Raw genomic sequence first — 25,751 nt, forward strand, 5'->3', positions numbered from 1 at the left:
ATCTAAAATATGGTAACATGAATATTAGGACATTATCATTTGGTCAATGAGATGCATATATGTGATTTATGTGAAAAGTCATAGAAGATATAAATCACAAGTTCTTTGTAAACTCAGAATTATAGTTCGTAGTTGGTGATGAAATTGAGCATTTCATCTGCGAAGACTATAACATATCAATCACAATGATTTGTCTTCATCATGGAAGTGGAGATTTCTGGTTGATGTGTTAATATGTTTTAGAGTTAAGTATTGAATGACTTGTGAGATTTATTAGACTGTCATATGAAAACTGGACCGATTGATTGAGTTTATTATGCCTATGATGTCTTTAATAATACGAACTGACTTAATCCATGATCTTAATCCTGAGAGATAATGGACCTGATCATGAGGTGTAGGTTGCTTTGATATATTAGGAGTGAGATCTAAAGTAATGGTCAAAATCTCAGTATGTTGGGCAACCACATTTAGTGTTGATGGATATATGTATTCTCAAGAGGAATTCATAGTCTCTTAACGGAGATATAAAGTATTCCCTTGATGAGATAAGTTTAATGAGTTTGTTATTCAGCAGAGTTATGCCTAACCACTTTGGTTACTTTGGATATATCAGGAGTGAGATCTAAATTGGAGTAATAAATCTCAGCTAGTATGTTGGGCAACCACATTTAGTGTTGATGGAACATGTACTTCTCAGATGGAATTCATAGTCTCTTAACGGAGATATAAAGTATCTCTTGAGATAAGTTTAATGAGTTTTGTTATTCAGAGAGTTATGCCTAACACTTTATTAAGACTAAAGTATATATTTATGGAATTGGATTCATAAATTATAATGAATAACATTAAAGGATTAAACCGGTATTCAAGGATTAAGATAGTAGTAATTTACAAAGTGGCAGTCTACATTAATGACTTTGTATTACTATGAATATTTTAATGAAGGGGTTGCATGTATAATAAAGTCTTGAGATATAATTTATAGATAAGGCCTAGAGTGCAACTATATTTTTATAGTGGTATTAAATATAGTTAATGATAACTTTAGACTTGTCAAGAGTTGACAGAAAAGCTTAAGGCCCATTGGAGCTAATGTCTTATTGGTCCTTTTGGTCCCACTCCAAGCCTACACTTAAACCCAATTGGAAAGGCCTAAGTAGCCAGCCCAATTAGATATTGGTTAGATACAAAAGACAAAAACGTACAGAATTTTCTGTGTGTGAAAAAACAACATTGTAATGGGGAAGTGAGTGTATGTCACTCTCCAATCATCTTTTTGTAACCAATTGAGAGACCCCACACTTCTTGGGCATTAGTGGAATTGGAGTGAAGATTAAAAGTATTCCTAAGTGCTTCAATCTTCGGTTTTGAAATTCACCGCTTCAAGGTACACTCTCTTGTTTCTCTAATTCTGAAATTTCCTTTGTGCATGTTATCAATATCGAATGAAGTAGATCCGTTTTAAACTTATTTTTCCGCTGCGTTCATCTCTTATTTCTAACAGCCGGAGCCCAAGGTTAGCATAGTCATCAAAATAAACAACACTTTTGGTTTCTGTTCTGTCTCTTCTTTGACCCAGAAACAACACTTTTACTTGTATGTGTTTTTTTTTTTTACTTGACTAATAATGTTGGTTTTTTACATTATTTCCAGTTTGATTTTGTTTTGTTTTCTAATTTTTGTTAAAAAAATGTTTTACTTTCATAATTTTGTGATGCTTGCACATTTGGGTTTGTTTGTTTATGTATGTGTATGTGTATGAGTGTGTATGTATGTATATGTTTATGTTTATGTGTGTGTATGTGTATGTGCATATGTGTTTATATTTATGTTCATTTATGTTTATGTATGTGTGTATGTTTATGTATGTTTATATTTACAAACATAAATATAAACATAAGCACAAATACACATAAACATACATGAACACAAACAAAAATAAACATACACAAAAACACATACACATACAGGTTTGGGCAGCATTTCCACATTGTCTTTGGTTGATTTTTGGAGCATCCCCACTCCACTCATTGTAATGTTTTATGAGTGGTTTGCCATGCTACAGAGTATCTTGTTTTTTGATAGATGAAGGTTAACTTCTAGCACAATAGAATCATTAATTGGATGGGAATTACATCAAACTCTCAGATAAAAATAATAACAATAAATATTCTTTACCATAATGTAGTTCATACAAATCATAATCTTATCAACTATGCTATAAAATGCTCAATAAGACATAGCTACTTCATTGACAAGCTTCCACTACAATCACCCAAAGATAATTCAGATACAAATACAGCTTTTTAAAACTTCATCTCAACCAAATTTTTAGCAAATAAGCAATCAAATAAAAAACTGCTACCAAAAACAAAGCTGCGAAGTCGCTTCCAAGTTCAAGCTTATAGAAAACTCAATGAGTCTGAAACAATAATATAGTGCCAATGAAACGCACACAAACAAACCCATATGTGCAAGCATCACAAAATTATGAAAGCAAAACATTTATTTAACAAAATTAGAAAACAAAACAAAAGCAAAACTGGAAATAATGTAAAGAACCAACATTATTAGTCAAGAAAAAAAAAAAAAAAAAAACACTTACAAGTAAAGTGTTGTTTCTGGGTCGAAGAAGAGACAGAATAGAAGCCAAAAGTGTTGTTTATCTTGATGACTACGCTGACCTCTGGTTGTTCGCGAATGGCGGTGATGGCTTGGGTTTCTTTAGGTTGATGCTGACACTCTGTTTTGTGTGAGTGGATCGACCACAGTTAGAAAAAAAAAAAAAAAAAAAAGAAGAAGCTTATTTTGAGATTTTTTTATTTATTTTAAATGTGAGATGAGAGATAAGCCTAAACGGCACCGTATAAGAGGTTTTTTTTTTTTTTTTTAATGAGAAACTAAGAGCCTATTTGGTTTGTGTTGAGGTTGTATTTATTTTCTATTTTCTATTTTCATTTTCTGTACTCATTTTTTATTCTCAAATCTTGTACTCATTTTTTTTGTTTGGTATCATTTTCTACTTTATCTTCTCCTTCACTTTTTTTTTTATGATAACCACTAACAGAGAGAAAGAGAGAGTGTTCTTTGATATGACAAGTCAGTGACAATGGAACCCATAGATTTGATTTTTTTTAATGAAAATGTCACTATATTTATTTTCAACAAAATGAAAACATCAAAAAGTTGTATTAAGTTTTGTATTCAAAAACTACTTTTTTGGATACTAAAATAGAAAAATCAAAACTGAATACAAATACAAAACCAAACAAGTTTTTTAGTGGTAGGCCCTATGAAAAATTGAAAATGAATACATTAAACACATCTTTTTTGCTCAAACCAAACAGACCCTAGGTTATCTAGACATTTTCGAGCAACGAACTCTTCTTCTAGGAGGAATTTCTTAGAGGTGATACTATGGGTCCGTTTGGATTAAACTTATTGTTGCTGAAATTGAAAACTGAAAACACTGTAGCAAAATAATTTTTAAATGTGTAAATAGTACCGTGGGACCTATTGTTAATATTTTTTATTGCGTGAACAGTGTGATGAACAGTGCCGATACAGTACAGCTACAGTACCGCTACAGTGCTTCTCTGTCAAATTTGAACCGTGTGCAACCCAAAAAAAAAAGAAAAAAAAAAAAAAGGGAGAAGAGGAAAACGTGGACGCCTAAATGTAGACGCCCAATCCAAACCCTCACTATATAGAAGTTGAACCATGCCTCTCAAACAAACCTTAACACAAGGATTTATATTGAATCTTTTGTTTGGGTGGTTTATTTTTTGGAGAAATTTGTTATGATAATATATATATATATATATATAGAGAGAGAGAGAGAGAGAGAGAGAGAGAGAGAGGAATTTGAATGTGTAGCTAGTTGATTATTAGTTGAATATGAGATAAGCAAGCAGGAAGTTTAATGGACACTTTTGAAAAACAAAGTGTGGATTCATGATAAAAATGAAAGATATTTCTTTAAAGTTGGCTAGGGCATCCAATGGATTCTTTAAACTATATTTTCTAAAAAAAAATTAGAAATTGAAATCGTAAAATCCAACTCCAACATTTCTTTACTCAATTATTTGTATGTTTTCAATCTACAATTAATCTATGTATATCTTAAAAAAAAAAAAAAACCAATAAAATATTGGTCAACTCAATAAAACATTTTATTCTATAAAAAAAAACACTCAATAAGATATTTAATTACCCTTTACACCCATCTCTAGTTAAACAAACAAGTACAAATGAATGAAGAAATAATATTTAAATAGGAATGAAAAATAATAAAAAAGTTATTAAATGTATATTTGAAAGGGTAAATAGATAAAATAAAATATAAAAAAAATTATCTAAATTTGGGTGAGAAAATGAAGATGTTGCTAGAAATGTCAACCAACTACTTTATGTCATCTTTCTCATCTCATCCTCCATTTAGAAGGGAGGCAACAATCCCTTTGGTAAAAATCATCAAATTGTAAAATAGTTCAGGTAGTTTTTATAGTTTTTTTTTAGGTACTTTTTTCATGAAATTATTCATTAAGTAAACAAGTCAAGTTGCAAGTCCACGTTTAGTTGGAGACTTAGTTTGTGTTATACAGAAATCATCAAGATAATACAAATTGTTTATAGAATAGTTCAAGAATCTAGTATAGTTTTGAGTGTTTCTTTCTTAGTGTAATTATTTATTTTTTAAACAAATCAAATTCAAGTTCAAATTTAGGTTTAGGTTTAACACCCAATTTGCGTATATGTCCCTATAAATGGGTAACAACCCTTTTATAGAAATTGTATAGGTAAAGAAAAATCAATTAAGCCTCAAGAATTACAGTGTTAAAAAGGATGCAGCTATTTAGGGTCCGTTNGATTATCTATATGTATTGCTTAAACAAATTGTATAAGATTATCTATATGTATTGCTTAAACAAATTGTATGACTCATTGAAAAACATCATGTACGCCGAAAAGTATATATCAATAACTTTTTTGATGGCCATGTAATATATTGGAAGGGGGAAATAAAGGTATTTCCTCCTAATTGCAATCAAACAAGTCTCATAAACCTTAAATGACACGGCTAACCGAGACCAAGGTGGATTTTGGAACATGGATGCCAGAGACGGATTTGGAAACTAGCTCAGTTTGTTGCAAAAACAATGGCCACAAACATCAAGGGGAAAAGAAATAGGAGAACAAAACCCCTCGATAAACTCGGATTTGGAAACTAGCTCAGTTTGTTGCAAAAACAATGGCCACAAACATCAAGGGGAAAAGAAATAGGAGAACAAAACCCCTCGATAAACTATAATGGATCAAACCTCTAAATACTAGACATAACACAAGAAGTGCCAACAGGCACACTCATGTGGGTTTAAATAACCGTTGCCAGCGTTATTGGAACACAACAGAAACTATGGCAGCATAATAACAAGTAAATAGATTGTAATAGAAAATGATGTTAACAATTAAATCTCATTACTCTGAAACTTTAGTTACTTTTTCTCTGCAACATATATCAAGCATAGCTGACAACCAAGCACCATAAGACTATGCACTCAACGAGAACCATCTTTTGTGATCAGGAGCCCACAAACAAATTTGTTTTTATGAATATAATCCAGAATAAACAAGCTATATTGCTGTAGGTCAGGGAATTAAGGTATTCCTGTATTCCCACTCAGCAGAAAAATGCAAAGAAATATATTTCTTTAAAAAGATAAGAGATTGTTTGTGATGGGAGGGCACACAAAACCCAGCCCATTTTTCAACAGTCAACACCATTAAGATGCTTTTAAGTTTGTACAAACACCTGAAGGGCACTCACAGCAGACATATTTATCCCCATCCTTTACCCTACCACCCTAGTTAGGCTAGTTTTTTTGCTAACAATCCTTGCAATGGGAATGCAAATGGTGAAAAAAAATCCTTGAGAACAGATGAATCCAACCGTTGGAAATGAAACCTCAATAAAATAGTTACGCCAAGACCATGTCTCCATTAACATAACATATGATGATCCAGAAATCAAGTAAATTGGATAAATACCAAGGAAACATCAAAGATATTGACAAGCCAACCATGAATTACAAGAAAACAATTGATAACTGGAACGACTGAACAAGCTTGCAGCTGCTCACAACTTATGATGACTACTTGGAAAGATCTACATTAAGCTAATTTGAAAATAGATTATAAGAAAGCTATTGCTGCTTTTGAATATAGATGCGAAGAAAGATATTTTTTTGACCTGCCAACAAAATAATATCATCACTACATGTTCATCTGGAATTCCCAACCATGACAATAACAATAGACAACTCCTTCAGATCAACTAAACCTTCTAAACCACCAAAACCAAGATAGGATATTTTGCTATCACAACATGACTCAAACCCAACATTTAGCTGTCATATAAAAAATCAACTAAGAAACTAATAGTAGCAAATTTGAGGATTTTAAACCATATCAAAAGGTTTAAATGAATCCTAATCTTCAAGGGCCATCACAACACAAATCCTAAATCTTTCATCACCAGCTCAAAGCAAATATCCCCCACAATTCCAGCTCCATCAGATGCACCAAACCTAAAATCTAAACCACCTAAACCAAGATAGGATATTTTACCATCACAACATGACTCAAACCCAACATTTTGCTGTCATATAAAAATCAACCAAGAAACCAATATGCAAATTCAAGGATTTAAAACCATATCAACAAAACCACAACGTTGAAATGAACCCTAATCTTCAAGGGCCATCACAACCCCAAATTCTAAATCTTGCAACACCAGCTCAAAGCATATATCCCCCACACTCCTAGGGAATATCCAACATACGTGAATCAACACTCAAAATTTAGCCTCTAATCACTGCAGTCTTACATTTCCATGTTCAACAAATCAAAACACCCATCCATATAACTCAAACCAAGCATCTAATATAACCCAAAATACTGAACAGCTACAAACTACTATAAATTACCAACAAGTTCCAAACATTCAAAATTTTAAGCAAAACATTCACTGAGTCAGCATTCTGTAACTCACCAATTATCATTTGGCCTTAAAAAACAAAAACTCTATTACAAAACGAAACAAATTATTCAATATCATTAAGTCAACAAATTAACCCATAAACTTAAAACTTGTATAAACTATCAAATGCCACTAAAAAACAATAAGCCAAACAAAAGGCACCCAACAGTTTCAACCTTTCATTCAAATTCTAATCAACATACAAAAAGGTAGCCCACAAACATAAAACAAATTATTCAATTGCATAAAGTCATCGAAACACATGTGCATAAACCAAGTAAAACTACCCAATTCCACTAAAAACCAACAAATTAGCCAAAAGGGTACCCAAAAAACTCGTCATTTCATTCAAAATCTAATAAATAAACAAAAAGTCTTAAACAAATTATTCAATTGCATAATGTCATCAGAAATACCCATAAACTTAAACCGAAATAAAACTATCAAATTTCACTAAAATCCAACAAAATAGCCAAAAGGGTACCCAAAAAAATTCAACTTTCGTTTCATTTCATCGAATCTCTAATCACCACCAGCCTTCTGGTACACATAGGTAAGCCCACACTTGCCACAGTAATGCCTATCGAAATGGTTAGCCATGAAGGTTCCAGCACCACACTCGGCATTTGGGCACTCTTTCCTGAGCCTCTGAACTTTCCCAGAGTCGTCGACCTTGTAGAACTGGAGGATAGCGAGCTTGACCTTCTTGTGCTTGTGCTTGATCTTCTTGGGCTTGGTGTAGGTCTTCTTCTTTCTCTTCTTAGCGCCACCGCGGAGACGAAGCACAAGGTGAAGAGTGGACTCCTTCTGGATGTTGTAGTCGGCTAAGGTTCGGCCATCTTCGAGCTGTTTCCCCGCGAAAATCAAACGCTGTTGGTCCGGTGGGATTCCCTCCTTGTCTTGGATCTTGGCCTTGACATTGTCGATGGTGTCTGAGGACTCAACCTCTAGGGTTATGGTCTTCCCCGTTAGGGTTTTCACGAAGATCTGCATGGTTGCTGGTGAGGTTTGCGAATGGAGGAATATGATGGCTTTTATAGGAGAAAGAGTTTGTGTGTCTCTGTGGGGGTGCATTAGGGTTTTGGGAGGGTTTGGGTGGGCCGTACATTTGTTGAGGTCTTTTTTTTTTTGGATGCATTTTGAAAGTCATTTGGGTCTATCATATCGGCCCAGGGGCCCAGTAAACGGATCTTTAGCATCACCTTTTTCTTTTTTCTTTTTTCTGCTGAATATCACTTTTTTCTCTTGAGAATCCACTTTTTAGTTGATTATTACTTATTACTAGTCATAATCTTAAGCGTTGCAACGTAACATGTTACATCAGTTTAAAATTTTAGTAATTTTTTTTCTTTTCAAATATATAAATATAATGCTTATATTATTGAAATTTAAATTTTGAAGTAATATTTTGAATATTTATCATTTTTATTGCTTTTTTAAGGTCTATATCTCTAATTTTTAATATCTATTTTGTTTGTATTTTTTAGCCTAAAAATAAATATTTTGGCTCAAATATAATAAAATGTCATACTTTTTAACTCAAAAATTAAGGAAAAAAAAAGAATTTTTGAGCCCAAACCTAAAAAAGCAACCTACAAAAAAATCAATTGAAGGCCCAATTAGTCCAAGATGAACCATGTTGGATCGATTGAGACCGAAATAGATAAAGTCGATTAAAATAGACCAAAATGTTATATTGATATAGCCCAAAAAAAACGTAATAACAAGAAATATTAGATTTCAGTTTTTAAATATTACATATAGTTATGGATTACAAGACAAGGAAAACAAGAGCTACAAAACTTCCATTTAATATTTGTGGACAACATTTGGTAATTTTTGGTGACGACTATGTACATATTATTCTAGTAATTGAAAGTTTAGACATTAGATGCAAGCAAAACTCAAATAAATAAAATTATGTATTGACAATTGATCAATTGAGTTCAAAAAATAAAAAAGGGGCCTAAATGTGAAAACACTCTGAGATTTTAATTATTGTTTATAACTACCTAAGGTTTCTACATCCACCAAATTGACTCCTAAAATTAATTTTCGCTAACTCTTATGAACAGAAAAATCACGTGGCTATCATGTGTCCAGTAGCACAAATCAATTGGTAAATTCTCTTAATGTTAGTCACATAAGGTCACGTGATTTTTTTTCATCCATAAAAACTAATAGAAATTAGTCACAGGGATCAGTTTGGAAAATTCGAAATCCTGATAAAGTTATGAAGAATGATTGAAACCTAGTAGTTCTTTTTGCATTTAAGTAGGATAAAAAATCATTATAAAAAACCGATCATCATCTCTCTATTTTTGGATATAAGACTTATATTTTTATTTTGTTAAAATTGAGAATAAGCATTGATTAGGATTTAATAAGCTTGTTACAAAACATGTCAATCTTATCAAAGGCCAATAGCCCAATAGACTTTCCATCACATGGTCCCATAAAAACAACAAAATGAGTATTAGCACCCAATCCCATTTTAGCTAATGTATCAAAACATTGGTTGGCTTCACGATATATGTACTCTATCCGCTTGTTGGAAATAGCTTTCAATAGGTTTCTACAGTCAAACAATAAATGTTCCATTAACAAATTTAAACTATTATTGTTCATCAACTGGACAACACTCAACGAATTGGGATCTTCTGAAGAGATAAATTTGAGATATATTATATGTGTTTGGATTATACTTTAAACTTTCTTTCTATTTTGTTCATTTCCCTTCCTTTTTCCTCTCCCAAACAAATTGTCAAATCTTTCTGTAATTTGGGGTGAAATTCTAATATATCAAGATTATTCTCAAATTCTTATACCTTGCTTTTCACTGGATTTGGATTCAGATCTCTCATACTTCTTTGTAATAAACAAACTCAATTAATTCAAATAAATTTTCTTTCTTATTTCATTATCAATTACATTTACCTGCATGCAATCATTCCATTATCATTACTTGTTCGTACTCTACATCCTCTTGAAATAAGACACGAACCACTCCAATAGTCCAATATGAAAAATAAATTTCCATTAAGAATTTCTTTTTAATTTTCTCCTGAATTATCCTTAAGTTATTTAGAACTTTTCCACATTTTCCTCAAAAAATGTGTATGATGTGAAGTGGGTCCAATCCATTTTCTGACATCACAATTCACATTCACATTATAAACCGCTTTCCCATGCACCGCCAAATTTGATCATTTTTGGCCCTTACTCCAATACACATGTTTATAAGTTTATTAGTATCTTTCTGTAGTGATCCCCAAGCCGACATAGTAAGACCCCCTGGTTCATTTTTCTTCATTGCAAAAGCGAAAAGCTAAATACATTCTCTGTATAGTTATCCTTCTTCTTTTTTTTTTCTTTTTTTTTTCTTTTTTTTTTTTTTAGAGAGAGAGAGAGAGAGAGAGAGAGAGAGAGAGAGAGAGAGAGAGAGAGAGAGAGAGAGAGAGGATTGTGATAAATTTGAATGTGTAGCTAGTTGATTATTAGTTGAATATGAGATAAGCAAGCAGGAAGTTTAATGGACACTTTTGAAAAACAAAGTGTGGATTCATGATAAAAATGAAAGATATTTCTTTAAAGTTGGCTAGGGCATCCCAATGGATTCTTTAAACTATATTTTCTAAAAAAAATTAGAATTGAAATCGTAAAATCCAACTCCAACATTTTCTTTACTCAATTATTTGTATGTTTTTAATCTACAATTAATCTATGTATATCTTTAAAAAAAAATATAACCCAATAAAATATTGGGTCAACTCAATAAAACATTTTATTTTATAAAAAACACACTCAATAAGATATTTAATTACCCTTTACACCCATCTCTAGTTAAACAAACAAGTACAAATGAATGAAGAAATAATATTTAAATAAAAATGAAAAATAATAAAAAGTTATTAAAATGTATATTTGAAAGGGTAAATAGATAAAAAAAAAAAAAAAATTATCTAAATTTGGGTGAGAAAATGAAGATGTTGCTAGAAATGTCAACCAACTACTTTATGTCATCTTTCTCATCTCATCCTCCATTTAGAAGGGAGGCAACAATCCCTTTGGTAAAAATCATCAAATTGTAAAATAGTTAGTTTTTATAGTTTTAGGTGCTTTTTTCATGAAATTATTCATTTAGTAAACAAGTCAAGTTGCAAGTCCACGTTTAGTTGGAGACTTAGTTTGTGTTATACAGAAATCATCAAGATAATACAAATTGTTTATAGAATAGTTCAAGAATCTAGTATAGTTTTGAGTGTTTCTTTCTTAGTGTAATTATTTATTTTTTAAACAAATCAAATTCAAGTTCAAATTTAGGTTTAGGTTTAACACCCAATTTGCGTATATGTCCCTATAAATGGGTAACAACCCTTTTATAGAAATTGTATAGGTAAAGAAAAATCAATTAAGCCTCAAGAATTACAGTGTTAAAAAGGATGCAGCTATTTAGGGTCCGTTTGGATAGCACTTATTGTTGCTGAAAGTTGCTGAAAACTGATTGTTGCTGAAAACACTGTAGCAAAATAATTTTTAAATGTGTGAATAGTGTTGTGGGACCCACTTTTAATATTAAATATTGCGTGAACAGTACGTAAACAGTGCATAAACAGTACACGCACAGTAATTTTGTCCCCAAAGTCAACAGCTGCGGCAAAAAAAAAAAAAAAAAAAAAAAAAAAATAAAAAACCCAATAAAATATTGGGTCAACTCAATAAAACATTTTATTCTATAAAAAAAAACACTCAATAAGATATTTAATTACCCTTTACACCCATCTCTAGTTAAACAAACAAGTACAAATGAATGAAGAAATAATATTTAAATAGGAATGAAAAATAATAAAAAAGTTATTAAAATGTATATTTGAAAGGGTAAATAGATAAAATAAAATATAAAAAAAAATTATCTAAATTTGGGTGAGAAAATGAAGATGTTGCTAGAAATGTCAACCAACTACTTTATGTCATCTTTCTCATCTCATCCTCCATTTAGAAGGGAGGCAACAATCCCTTTGGTAAAAATCATCAAATTGTAAAATAGTTCAGGTAGTTTTTATAGTTTTAGGTACTTTTTTCATGAAATTATTCATTTAGTAAACAAGTCAAGTTGCAAGTCCACGTTTAGTTGGAGACTTAGTTTGTGTTATACATAAATCATCAAGATAATACAAATTGTTTATAGAATAGTTCAAGAATCTTGTATAGTTTGAGTGTTTCTTTCTTAGTGTAATTATTTATTTTTTTAAACAAATCAAATTCAAGTTCAAATTTAGGTTTAGGTTTAACACCCAATTTGCGTACATGTCCCTATAAATGGGTAACAACCCTTTCATAGAAATTGTATAGGTAAAGAAAAATCAATTAAGCCTCAAGAATTGCAGTGTTAAAAAGGATGCAGCTATTAAGCCTCAAACATTAAGCACATTTAACATTTAAGTGTCATCATAAATCATAAAAGAGTTTTGAAGGAATTTCATAAAAACCACTACAACAATTTATAAGATTATCTATATGTATTGCTTAAACAAATTGTATAAGATTATCTATATGTATTGCTTAAACAAATTGTATGACTCATTGAAAAACATCATGTACGCCGAAAAGTATATATCAATAACTTTTTTGATGGCCATGTAATATATTGGAAGGGGGAAATAAAGGTATTTCCTCCTAATTGCAATCAAACAAGTCTCATAAACCTTAAATGACACGGCTAACCGAGACCAAGGTGGATTTTGGAACATGGATGCCAGAGACGGATTTGGAAACTAGCTCAGTTTGTTGCAAAAACAATGGCCACAAACATCAAGGGGAAAAGAAATAGGAGAACAAAACCCCTCGATAAACTCGGATTTGGAAACTAGCTCAGTTTGTTGCAAAAACAATGGCCACAAACATCAAGGGGAAAAGAAATAGGAGAACAAAACCCCTCGATAAACTATAATGGATCAAACCTCTAAATACTAGACATAACACAAGAAGTGCCAACAGGCACACTCATGTGGGTTTAAATAACCGTTGCCAGCGTTATTGGAACACAACAGAAACTATGGCAGCATAATAACAAGTAAATAGATTGTAATAGAAAATGATGTTAACAATTAAATCTCATTACTCTGAAACTTTAGTTACTTTTTCTCTGCAACATATATCAAGCATAGCTGACAACCAAGCACCATAAGACTATGCACTCAACGAGAACCATCTTTTGTGATCAGGAGCCCACAAACAAATTTGTTTTTATGAATATAATCCAGAATAAACAAGCTATATTGCTGTAGGTCAGGGAATTAAGGTATTCCTGTATTCCCACTCAGCAGAAAAATGCAAAGAAATATATTTCTTTAAAAAGATAAGAGATTGTTTGTGATGGGAGGGCACACAAAACCCAGCCCATTTTTCAACAGTCAACACCATTAAGATGCTTTTAAGTTTGTACAAACACCTGAAGGGCACTCACAGCAGACATATTTATCCCCATCCTTTACCCTACCACCCTAGTTAGGCTAGTTTTTTTGCTAACAATCCTTGCAATGGGAATGCAAATGGTGAAAAAAAATCCTTGAGAACAGATGAATCCAACCGTTGGAAATGAAACCTCAATAAAATAGTTACGCCAAGACCATGTCTCCATTAACATAACATATGATGATCCAGAAATCAAGTAAATTGGATAAATACCAAGGAAACATCAAAGATATTGACAAGCCAACCATGAATTACAAGAAAACAATTGATAACTGGAACGACTGAACAAGCTTGCAGCTGCTCACAACTTATGATGACTACTTGGAAAGATCTACATTAAGCTAATTTGAAAATAGATTATAAGAAAGCTATTGCTGCTTTTGAATATAGATGCGAAGAAAGATATTTTTTTGACCTGCCAACAAAATAATATCATCACTACATGTTCATCTGGAATTCCCAACCATGACAATAACAATAGACAACTCCTTCAGATCAACTAAACCTTCTAAACCACCAAAACCAAGATAGGATATTTTGCTATCACAACATGACTCAAACCCAACATTTAGCTGTCATATAAAAAATCAACTAAGAAACTAATAGTAGCAAATTTGAGGATTTTAAACCATATCAAAAGGTTTAAATGAATCCTAATCTTCAAGGGCCATCACAACACAAATCCTAAATCTTTCATCACCAGCTCAAAGCAAATATCCCCCACAATTCCAGCTCCATCAGATCCACCAAACCTAAAATCTAAACCACCTAAACCAAGATAGGATATTTTAAAATCACAACATGACTCAAACCCAACATTTTGCTGTCATATAAAAATCAACCAAGAAACCAATATGCAAATTCAAGGATTTAAAACCATATCAACAAAACCACAACGTTGAAATGAACCCTAATCTTCAAGGGCCATCACAACCCCAAATTCTAAATCTTGCAACACCAGCTCAAAGCATATATCCCCCACACTCCTAGGGAATATCCAACATACGTGAATCAACACTCAAAATTTAGCCTCTAATCACTGCATTCTTACATTTCCATGTTCAACAAATCAAAACACCCATCCAAATAACTCAAACCAAGCATCTAATATAACCCAAAATACTGAACAGCTACAAACAACTATAAATTACCAACAAGTTCCAAACATTCAAAATTTTAAGCAAAACATTCACTGAGTCAGCATTCTGTAACTCACCAATTATCATTTGGCCTTAAAAAACAAAAACTCTATTACAAAACGAAACAAATTATTCAATATCATTAAGTCAACAAAATACCCCATAAAATTAAAACTTGTATAAACTATCAAATGCCACTAAAAAACAATAAGCCAACCAAAAGGCACCCAAAAGTTTCAACCTTTCATTCAAATTCTAATCAACATACAAAAAGGTAGCCCACAAACATAAAACAAATTATTCAATTGCATAAATTCATCGAAACACATGTGCATAAACCAAGTAAAACTACCCAATTCCGCTAAAGACCAACAAATTAGCCAAAAGGGTACCCAAAAAACTCGTCATTTCATTCAAAATCTAATAAATAAACAAAAAGTCTTAAACAAATTATTCAATTGCATAATGTCATCAGAAATACCCATAAACTTAAACCAAAATAAAACTATCAAATTTCACTAAAATCCAACAAAATAGCCAAAAGGGTACCCAAAAAAACTCAACTTTCGTTTCATTTCATCGAATCTCTAATCACCACCAGCCTTCTGGTACACATAGGTAAGCCCACACTTGCCACAGTAATGCCTATCGAAATGGTTAGCCATGAAAGTTCCAGCACCACACTCAGCGTTGGGGCACTCTTTCCTCAGCCTCTGAACTTTCCCAGAGTCGTCGACCTTGTAGAACTGGAGGATAGCGAGCTTGACCTTCTTGTGCTTGTGCTTGATCTTCTTGGGCTTGGTGTAGGTCTTCTTCTTTCTCTTCTTAGCGCCACCGCGGAGACGAAGCACAAGGTGAAGAGTGGACTCCTTCTGGATGTTGTAGTCGGCTAAGGTTCGGCCATCCTCGAGCTGTTTTCCGGCGAAGATCAAGCGCTGTTGGTCCGGCGGGATCCCCTCCTTGTCTTGGATCTTGGCCTTGACATTGTCAATGGTGTCTGAGGACTCAACCTCTAGGGTTATGGTCTTCCCCGTTAGGGTTTTCACGAAGATCTGCATGGTTGCTGGTGATGTTTGCGAATGGAGGAATATGATGGCTTTTATAGGAGAAAGAGTTTGTGTGTCTCTGTGGTGCATTAGGGTTTTGGGAGGGTTTGGGCGGGCCGTACATTTGTTGAGGTCCATTTTTTTTTTTTTTTTTTTAATTTTTGTTTGGATGCATTTTGAAAGTCATTTGGGTCTATCATATCGGCCCAGGGGCCCAGTAAACGGACCTTTAACATCACTTTTTTCTTTTCTTTTTTTGTTGCTGAATATCACTTTTTTCTCTTGAGAATCCACTTTTTAGTTGATTATTACTTATTAGTCATAATCTTAACCGTTGCAACGTAACATGTTACATCAAGTTTAAAATTTTAGTAATTTTTTTTTTCTTTTCAAATATATAAATATAATGCTTATATTATTGAAATTTGAATTTTAAAGTAATATTTTGAATATTTATCATTTTTATTGCTTTTTTAAGGTCTATATCTCTAATTTTTAATGTCTATTTTGTTTGTATTTTTTAGCCTAAAAATAAATATTTTGGCTCAAATATAATAAAATGTCATACTTTTTAACCTAAAAATTAAGGAAAAAATGAATTTTTGAGCTCAAACCTAAAAAAGCAACCTAAAAAAAAAATCAATTAAAGGTTCAATTAGTCCAAAATGGACCGTATTGGACTGAATGAGACCAAAATATATAAAGCGGATTAAAAATGACCGAAATGTTATACTGACGTGGCTTAAAATAAACGTGGCAACAATAAATATTAGATTTTAGTTTTTGAATATTACATATAGTTATGGATTACAAGACAAGGAAAACAAGGACGACAAAACTTCCATTTAATATTTGTGGACGACATTGGGTAATTTTTGGTGACGACTATGTATATATTATTCTAGCAATTGAAAGTTTAAACATTAAATGCAAGCAAAACTCAAATAAATAAAATTATGTATTGACAACTGATCAATTGAGTTCAAAAAATAAAAAGGGGGCCTCATGCGAAAACACTCTAAGATTTTAATTATTGTTTATAACTACCTAAGGTTTCTACATCCACCAAATTGACTCGTAAAATTAATTTTCGCTAACTCTTATGAACAGAAAAATCATATGGCCATCATGTGTCCAGTAGCACAAATCAGTTGGTAAATTCTCTTAATGTTAGTCACATAAGGTCACATGATTTTTTTCATCCATAAAAACTAATAGAAGTTAGTCATAGGGATCAATTTGGCAAATTTGAAAACCTGATAAAGTTATGAAGAATGATTGAAACCCAGAAGTCGTTTTTGCATTTAAGTAGGAAAAAAAAATCATTATAAAAAACCGATCATTATCTCTCAATTTTTGGGTATAAGAGTTATATTTTTATTTTGTTAAAACTGGGAATAAGCATTGATTAGGATTTAATAAGTTTGTTACAAAACATATCAATCTTATCAAAGGCCAATAGTCCAATAGACTTTCCATCAAAGGCGGGGGTTCCATAAAAACAACAAAATGAGTATTAGCACCCAATCCTATTTTAGCTAACGCATCAAAACATTGGTTGGCTTCACAATATATATGCTTTATCCGCTTGTTGGAAATAACTTTCAATAGGTTCTCGCAGTCAAACAATAAAGATTCCATTAACAAATTTACACTATTATTGTTCATCAACTGGACAACACTCAACGAATTGGGATCTTCTGAAGAGATAAATTAGAGATATATTATATTGTTTGGATTATACTTTAAACTTTCTTTCTATTTCAATCATTTCCCTTCCTTTTTCCTCTCCCAAACAAATTGTCAAATCTTTCTGTAATTTGGGGTGAAATTCTAATATATCAAGATTATTCTCAAATTCTTATACTTTCTTTTCACTGGATGATTCAGATCTCTCATACTTTTTTTTTTTTTTTTTTTGAGAAAGAGATTTCTCATACTTCTTTGTAATAAACAAACTCAATTGATTCAAATAAATTTTCTTTCTTATTTCATTATCAATTACATTTACCTGCATGCAATTATTCCATTATCATTACTTGTTCGTACTCTACATCCTCTTGAAATAAGACACGAACCACTCCAAAAGTCCAATATGAAAAATAAATTTCCATTAAGAATTTCTTTTTAATTTTCTCCTGAATTATCCTTAAGTTATTCTTAGGAGTAGAACTTTTCCTCAAAAAATTTGTATGATGTGAAGTGGGTCCAATCCATTTCTGACATCACAATTCACATTCACATCACAAACCGCTTTCCCATGCACAGCCAAATTTGATCATTTTTGGCCCTTACTCCAATACACATGTTTATAAGTTTATTATCTTCCTGTAGACTAGTGATCCCCAAGCCTACATAGTAAGACCCCCTGGTTCATTTTTCTTCATTGCAAAAGCGAAAAGCTACATACATTCTCTGTAAGTTATCCTTCTTTTTTTTTTCTTTTTTGGTTTGCTGGGTTATTAGTCCGTTTGGTTGCTGAGGAGTTGAAGGAACAATATGAAGAAACATAAATGGAGAAACTCAATGATGGGTATAGGTTATTTTGGCTGTTGTGGGCCTCTATGTGTTTCAAGTTTCAATTGGTTTTTTACTTCTTTCTCAGTAACCGACAGGACAAGTGAAAACCCGTAGTTTTTAAGAATTTTTTTAGCTTGACACTCGTAAACTTATAATATCTGTCTTATTGTTAGTTTGTTACTTAAGCATTGGGGAACCTCACTAAATAATTTTTTTCTGTTAATGACTTTTCTGTTTTGCTGTAAAATATGTTTGGTGTGACATGTAAAAATTTTCAAGCACAAAACTACAAAAATTGGTGGCTCAGCCACCGGAGCCACCAGTACAGAGGCCGGAGTTGGTGGTCTGGTGACTGGACCGTCAGCTCCAGCAACCCAACCACCGGATGGGGTAAGAGCTACTGTTTGTTTTTTGTAAAATGCTTTATCAAGTTTGCAAGGTAGAATGTTTTACAACATTTTACAAAGGATTTTATGGTCAACAGAAAACATTTTCAGGTTCAACCAAATTTTATAATGAAACAATCTCGGTAAAATACTAAAAAATATTTAACATTTTGCAGCGGAATAAATTCAGTTTTTCATTTTTTTTTCTTTTTTTTGCATTTTGTCCTACAAAACCTGCGTGAGAGTTTTAGATCTGAGAGTGGATTAACTGCATTGCCACTTGGAATGCTGGGTTTAGAGATTTATTACTTTTGTGAAAGATAGTGAGAAATTGGTTTCATTTATTAGATTGATAAGGAAGTTTTAGGCTTTATATGTTTAAATGGATATAAAATCAGGGAATACATGGAAAAAAAATGCTTTTTGATTAGGATTGCTGTTATAATGATTATAACATTGATAAGAAACACTATATGAAAACTTTGCATGTTTGGAGAGTGTGGAAAAATTCAATATGTATACTGCCTAGAAGGGAGCATTGCAATAACAAAACCTATTTTTCTGGCATTTCAAGAGGTTTATATTTATTAGTTATCTCTTTTTTATGAACTTTCTTGCTACCCAAGCAAAGTATGGAAGGAGATTCTCCAGTGCATTCTTAAGAATCTATATATCCTAGAAGCAAAAGTGAACTCTTTGTATATGTTAGTAAAATCTTATCCATTAGACTTTTACTGAAAGTTCTTTTTACTAAAGGTTTGGGTTGGGTAGTGTGCTTTTGTTGTTTTGACTCAATTATATAAAAATGAATGAAAACATACAAAGCATTAATATCAGGGAGTGACAATTGAGATTTAGTAGAAGTAACATGGGAATTCTTCAGCAGGATGCAGCTAGAGGGTACTGCTGATACTACCTCCCCTAGTTACTGGTTGAACTGGAGGGTCTTACCATGTGCAGTGTGGGTAGTGATGCCTCTGGTTATAGCATCATTCATGATATGGAAATATGAAATTCTGGACCATATGAAATCTGACAGAGTAGAAACTCACACAAACCAGATTTCACAATATTGCAAAGCACGGAGACCATGTGTCAAAGAAATTCACCCCATTTGGCTTCTGGCTTTTCGAGTTTTTGCATTCTGTTTGCTCTTGGGAACGCTAATTGTCAAAGTTGTTGCCAATGGAGGTCGCATATTTTACTATTATACTCAGTAAGCCTTCTGTCAGTTTTGATCTCATCTGGTACTAATATGAAGTTTAGGAACTGAGAAGTATTGAGCAGGGACAGTTTAAAGGTTTTTGGATGGTATAGGATATCTATGAAACAAATATTTGTGAAGGGCAGAAATGTCTCTCTCTCTCTCTCACATGCGTGCGTGCGCGCATGCACGTGCATACACACACAGAACTGTACGAGTCTTTTTTCTCTTTTAGAAGTGGTATGTTCATTACCAATGGGCACAGGAATGTGCTTGATCATAACCCATCTCTAAATTCTTAAACTCACTGATCTTGAAGGACTATTTTTTTTTTGTTGATATAGGTCCATATTTTCTTTTAAATGATATGCTAATTTTCCTGTTTGTTCACCTTCCTAATTAATTGTGAATTGTGGCTTTTATATTCTTCTAACTATGGGATGTGATGTTTCTTTGATCTGGACAGGTGGACTTTTACTTTGCTTACAATTTATTTTGGGTATACTTTCCATTTTCCTTCTTGAAAGCATCCTGTTGAAACACCTCAATAATAAAATACATGTTGCTATCCTGTGAAACCTGTCAATACTGTTTGGTACTATTGATCATGGTGTCTTTAGGCACTAGGATTAATGTAATCTAAATCTCTTCTGTACGTTACTGTCTAACTTTCTTTTGTAGTGTGGATCGTTGCTCTCAATATATGGGTGTTACCACTATCACCTGTTAGCAGAAGGGATTTAAATGTTCATTGTGTTGAGACAGATGCGGAGCAAGGACCATATGTGCCTCTCACTTTCACATACAGGGAAGCAACAAATGTATCCCAAGATAGAAGAGTTTCAGATCCTCAGGAAAAAAATTGTGTATTCCAAGCTGCAGCCATTTTAAGTTACATCTTTGAAGTCATGTTCCAGGTAACTTGTTTGCTAAGAATCACTGAATCAATAACTGCATTGTTATAGGATAACAGGGTACTGAGATTGACAGCTTTAGTCAGCAATGTTTAAGTTGTCAGCTGTTAACAAATCATTTGTACTTCTAGCATGATTGCTTTTGATGTTCAAAAAATTCATTCTATAATTTATTAATTTGGATGTCCGAAAAAACTATCAAGCGTGTTGTGAAAAGTATTTCAGCTTTCCTTGTGCCTGCATGCATACATAACAGGTCATTTATGTGTTTACTTTCTTTGATTTGTCACAGATGAATGCTGGGGCAGTTATGCTCACTGATTCTGTTTATTGGTGCATTATTTTTCCATTTCTTACCATCCAAGATTACAATCTCAATTTTGTAAGTTGAACAAAATCACTTGTTACACCCAATTCATTTACTCTTTCTTAATTCTTGCACAGGCAGTGGCATATATGTTCATGTTTGAAACTTTAAGATTTAACATTTATAGCCAAATGCACCTGGGCATAGTTTGGACCACAACTTTTCATGTTATGCCCTGTTTACTTATTTAAAAATTTTCATATTATGCCCAATTTGTTCAATCACATATATAAATAAGGAACAGATACATCACAGTTGATTCTTTTGGGCTGATATTAATTAAATTGTTTGTGAAGCCTCTGCGACTACTCACCTTTCTTTTTATTTCTACAGTTATATGTCTGCATAAGTTTCGTCTATGCTGAATAATATGTCTGCATTTTATGTCAGATGACCGTGAACATGCATACACTCAATGCAGTTTTACTCCTTGGTGATACAGCATTGAATTGCTTGGTTATATCTGGATGCTTTCTCTCCCCTTCATTTATTTTTTCTGTAGTTTAATTTTATACCATAATTGAATTATTTCAACTTGCTGCCTCAGCGGGTCCCTTTGTACTGGATTTCATTCTTTGTTATATGGACCGGAGTTTATGTCATTGCGCAGTGGATTATTCATGCTTGTGTCTCAATTTGGTAATGTTGCTTATTCTTCTTATCTCCTATATGAGGACATTGTGGTTCAATTCTAAAATATGATATTTCTCTTTTCAACAGGTGGCCTTACCCATTTCTTGACTTGTCATCACCATATGCTCCATTATGGTATGTTATCTCATTTGAGTCTGGACATCTAATCATCTTTTTTTAAAAAAAAAAAATTTAAAAGATAGAAAGACATCTAATCATTGTTGAGCTTTGAGACAATTCATCGAACTTAATCATACATGAATAGGTTTGCATGAAAATGTCTACACCTTCATTTTATCCTAATTATTTATTCAAGCGAACTTTGCTCCACATGGTAAGCTATTCATTTTGAAACTGGTGAACCAAGTTCAAGAAATTTATAAAGTATAAATCGAAAAGTGGCATTCTAGCTGTAGTTTGTCAAAAGGAACTCGTTACCTCAAGGCATTACATGTCTTTATTTTTTTTTCTCTCTCTCTTTTTGCTGAATCCATTACATGTAAACCATTACTTCAACATCATGATAATGATATACCATTGCTAGACATTGTGTTCTGACCTTCACTTCTATTGCTTGTCTAGAGTACATCTTGAATGTAGTTGAAGCATCTTTTTTATGCTTCTAGCTTGCATCAAAGCTTAATTTTCAAACTTATTATTATGTGACTAATCCATTTGCTTGTGATACTAAATTCAAGGTACTTGTTGATAGCATCAATGCATATTCCTTGCTATGGCGTCTTTTCACTAATTGTGGAATTAAAGCATTATTTGTTGTCAAAACGGTTTCCTCAGTCTTATCAGTGTCAAAGATAAGAAAGCATATCAGCTTGATTCCCTCTGAAGCCGAACATATTTTATTCAGGCTCTCTCTGTCGCAGGTGGGTAGTTGAATGTGCTAAATACTTTTTGAGGTTTCTTACCTCAAGAATGAAACAGGATAAAAAAATGTCAAGGGATAACACTAGGACTTGTTAAAGCGCCTTTTCTTTTTCTTTTTTTAAATCTTTAGATATATGAGGCGATCTTCAAATTTTGGATTCTGTTAATTGCTTTTCCCATTGAGCAGGCTGATTTTAACCAATCACTTACAGGCTTTTTAATTTCAAGTGAATTTCGTGTAAGTCTTACTTGTGCAGCTGTGCTAGAAATATTTCATAAGTTTTCATGAAAAGTAAAATCCTAGATTTATTTACTTCCATTTAATTAACACATACCGTGGGGAATTCCATGTTGTCTGTTCTGGCTAACTTTTAAAATTCAGAAAACAAAACTGTATGTTCCGGAGTATATCTTGAGTATAAGCTAATTGGAATCTTAGCTCAATCAATATGTCAAGTTAGTTTGATCATTATGTTTATGTGGTGAATTAGGCAGTGTCTTGGGCTCATCAGTTTTTTTTATCCTTTGCTTCTTGTATTCTGTTGTGGCCTCAACAACCATTGTATCCATCTCCATTAATGTCGCGGAGCACATTGTTTTATACATATATCATTCATTTTAAATCAAAATCTTATGACAGCCTCAACAGAGTCTAGCAAAAGTCGATTTTAAGGGCAAAGAAGAAGCCTTATTGTTTTCTTCGAATTGGCCAGTCAGGATTTTAAGGATGAACTTCAGTGTAAATTGGAAAATTTTAACCAATCAAGCTTTCAAAGAATTACTCAAGCCGGCACATAAACAGGCAGGCCATTTGGTACACCTAGGAGGTAGAGGTTCTGGTTCAACTGTCTTCAATCCATATAACAAATTGCATACACCCATAGTAGACAAAAAGTTATGTATATAAATGCAGGTAAAAATATCAAATACCCACTAGAACCTCAATATAGAACTTCCAAGTTCAATATTATTTATGTTTTTCTAGAAAGTTTATAAAAGTTATGCAGAAGTTTTATTAAAGAGGGCACAAACGCCACAATATTAGATAGCAGACACTTATCATCCTTAAATCACACATTAGAAAACTACATTTATTTAAGCAGTAAGCTTAGCAACAGCTCCAGCTTGAGTCAGCAGAGGGACCAGCTTTCCTTCATTGTTCAATGCTGTAGTTTCTGCAAAACAATAAAAGAGAATATTATCTATAGAAGGACCAAAATAAAAACATATGTTCATTATATTTAAGTGCAAATAGGGAGCCTATAGTTTGCTTTAGGGATCAAGATCTTACTGTCGCAGCCACCGATGTGATTCCCACCAATGAATACATTGGGCACAGTCTTCTGTCCAGTCCACTCTGCGAGTGCAGCTTGAATTTCACTTCCATCACCTTCAAAAAGTCCGAAAGTCCATAATAAGTTTCTTATCTATTGACATTATAAATTTTCACATGTATGGTTGCAAAGGTCCTGCTTCTATAACGTGATGAAAAATCAACACTATGATGTTCACTTCTAAGAAAAAATATTCTCTCTAAAAATATCATGATAACAATCACTCTTTACAACTAGATCTTGACATTTTAAGCTTGATGGCATCTTCCATATCAAGCATACAGGCTATCAAATTCTTCTAAAGCATGATAGCGCCGTTAGACTAAAAGTATGCTATTACAGCATCCATATTTCATAGTTAGTTAGAATGGTGCATAAGTAAAAGTATGCAAAATTGCTCAAGTTTGCAAAAGTTGCATCCTTTACACAACAACATAGAAATGTGAGATTCAAGGATTAAGATTCTCTACACTTTGCATAACTTACCCATGCAACCTAGTGAATTTTTGGACCCTTGACCTCACTTTCCACCGATTTTTGGAGACGGTATCAACGAAATGGGTATATGCAACATCACTCTCACACGTACGTAGGATTTGCGTGTTTGGATTGTCCTATATACATGTGAGAGGAGTGTTGCATACACCCATTACATAAGACACTTTTTGTCATTCAGCCAAAAACCTCATTGGCATAAAATTCTCTCCATATATAAGACACAATTTCAACAAATCTAAAGGTGCATAAAATGTCACACCATTTTAAAATCTTCCTCTTATTACCAAATAAGAAGCAATACTTGATAGTAAAAGGTTTCAAATGATGTAACATCATGTACAACTGTTAAATTTGTGTAGATTAATCTAAAAGGGAACAAATATCTGAGAGGAAAAAAAAACCCAATTATATTTGGCCTAATTGCAATCAAATTAAATCACATGAAAGCAAATAGATTGAAAACTAACTTTCAGTGTCCAACTCAATAGCCTTGAAAGTGACACCCAATTGAGTCAAGAGCTGCTTCACGGTCACGCAGTAAGGACAGAATGTCTTGCTGTGAGATTCATTGGAATTTATAAACCATCAATTGCAACAACAACAACAAAAAAAGTAGAACCAAACGATCTTTTTTTATATAAAAATAGCACAAAAGAGACAGAGGGATTAGAGTTAGAGACCTGAAAACTGCGACGGGATTGGACGAAACGATCTCCTTAGCCTTTGCCAACGCCATTTTCTCTCTCTCTCTCTTTCTCTCTAAAACCTAAGAAACTCACTTCGTTGAATCTATGAGCACATCCTACTATATAACTATATAAGAGAGCGAGGTCTGTCAAAGTCCGACTGAATTCTGAATATATTGTATTAATGTGAAAACGAAATTGTAAATTAATCTGGACCGTTGGTCTGCAAACGTTGATTTGTGCCACACCATCACAAGCTTTTTGGTCTTTTTCATAACCAAGAAAAAAAAGCATATTCTAGATTAATGAAATTTATTCTGTTTTCTTCTCAACAAAAGAAAAAAATAAATAAATACTGGATTTTGGTATTGGTGGGCCAGTCCAAGGCTTTTTAAGTTGATTAGTGATAATAATTTATTAAAAACAACATTCACAAGTGGAGAAGTTTTACCAATTGTTGGATATGTGACGTTTGTGAAAATTTTATTAATTTTTTTTTGTCACGTTAACGAGTGTACTTAAGACAATTGTTAATAGTTTATTTTGAGAAAATTTTGACATTATTTTTATAAGAAATATAAAAAATCATCAAAGAAATTAATTGTCTTTTTCATAAAAAGTTTTTA

General features: G+C 32.6%; 4 protein-coding genes across 4 annotated transcripts; 1 reads left to right on the forward strand and 3 right to left on the reverse strand.

Annotated features, from left to right (window-relative positions):
• Positions 1-7,366: 7,366 nt before the first annotated feature.
• Positions 7,367-8,091, reverse strand: LOC112033617 (ubiquitin-ribosomal protein eS31 fusion protein). The gene has a single exon (XM_024066405.2). It carries the CDS (start codon positions 8,033-8,035, stop codon positions 7,565-7,567), a length of 471 nt encoding a protein of 156 aa, XP_023922173.1. The 5' UTR covers positions 8,036-8,091; the 3' UTR covers positions 7,367-7,564.
• Positions 8,092-15,044: 6,953 nt separating this feature from the next.
• Positions 15,045-15,788, reverse strand: LOC111999144 (ubiquitin-ribosomal protein eS31 fusion protein). Its single transcript, XM_024031262.2, has one exon. The coding sequence runs from the start codon at positions 15,711-15,713 to the stop codon at positions 15,243-15,245; it is 471 nt and encodes a 156-aa protein (XP_023887030.1). The 5' UTR covers positions 15,714-15,788; the 3' UTR covers positions 15,045-15,242.
• Positions 15,789-17,869: 2,081 nt separating this feature from the next.
• Positions 17,870-22,809, forward strand: LOC111999155 (uncharacterized). Its single transcript, XM_065772858.1, has 9 exons — positions 17,870-18,118; positions 19,494-19,824; positions 20,214-20,310; positions 20,493-20,728; positions 21,018-21,107; positions 21,483-21,548; positions 21,640-21,731; positions 21,813-21,860; positions 22,424-22,809. The coding sequence occupies exons 2-9, from the start codon at positions 19,495-19,497 to the stop codon at positions 22,539-22,541; spliced, it is 1,077 nt and encodes a 358-aa protein (XP_065628930.1). The 5' UTR covers positions 17,870-18,118; position 19,494; the 3' UTR covers positions 22,542-22,809.
• A 739-nt stretch (positions 22,810-23,548) lies between these two features.
• On the reverse strand, positions 23,549-25,268 carry LOC111999162 (glutaredoxin). The gene is made up of 4 exons (XM_024031280.2): positions 25,120-25,268; positions 24,907-24,995; positions 23,899-23,997; positions 23,549-23,782 (listed from the first exon to the last, which is right to left on the reverse strand). The coding sequence occupies exons 1-4, from the start codon at positions 25,173-25,175 to the stop codon at positions 23,703-23,705; spliced, it is 324 nt and encodes a 107-aa protein (XP_023887048.1). The 5' UTR covers positions 25,176-25,268; the 3' UTR covers positions 23,549-23,702.
• Between the last annotated feature and the right edge of the window lie 483 nt (positions 25,269-25,751).

The sequence above is a fragment of the Quercus suber genome, unplaced genomic scaffold, assembly GCF_002906115.3.
Source record: "Quercus suber isolate HL8 unplaced genomic scaffold, Cork oak 2.0 scaffold_65, whole genome shotgun sequence".
NCBI classification, from domain to species: Eukaryota; Viridiplantae; Streptophyta; class Magnoliopsida; order Fagales; family Fagaceae; genus Quercus; species Quercus suber.

Bases quoted from the DNA above. Each gene is read 5' to 3' on its own strand.
- LOC112033617 (XM_024066405.2), bottom strand. From the start codon at position 8,035: ATGCAGATCTTCGTGAAAACCCTAACGGGGAAGACCATAACCCTAGAG.
- LOC111999144 (XM_024031262.2), bottom strand. From the start codon at position 15,713: ATGCAGATCTTCGTGAAAACCCTAACGGGGAAGACCATAACCCTAGAG.
- LOC111999155 (XM_065772858.1), top strand. From the start codon at position 19,495: ATGCAGCTAGAGGGTACTGCTGATACTACCTCCCCTAGTTACTGGTTG. The intron at 21,108-21,482 runs GTAAGTTGAACA...ATTTTATGTCAG, and splicing joins AAGATTACAATCTCAATTTT to ATGACCGTGAACATGCATAC. The intron at 21,861-22,423 runs GTATGTTATCTC...ACTAAATTCAAG, and splicing joins TCACCATATGCTCCATTATG to GTACTTGTTGATAGCATCAA.
- LOC111999162 (XM_024031280.2), bottom strand. From the start codon at position 25,175: ATGGCGTTGGCAAAGGCTAAGGAGATCGTTTCGTCCAATCCCGTCGCA. The intron at 24,996-25,119 runs GTCTCTAACTCT...TGAATCTCACAG, and splicing joins AATCCCGTCGCAGTTTTCAG to CAAGACATTCTGTCCTTACT. The intron at 23,998-24,906 runs GTTAGTTTTCAA...GACTTTTTGAAG, and splicing joins TATTGAGTTGGACACTGAAA to GTGATGGAAGTGAAATTCAA.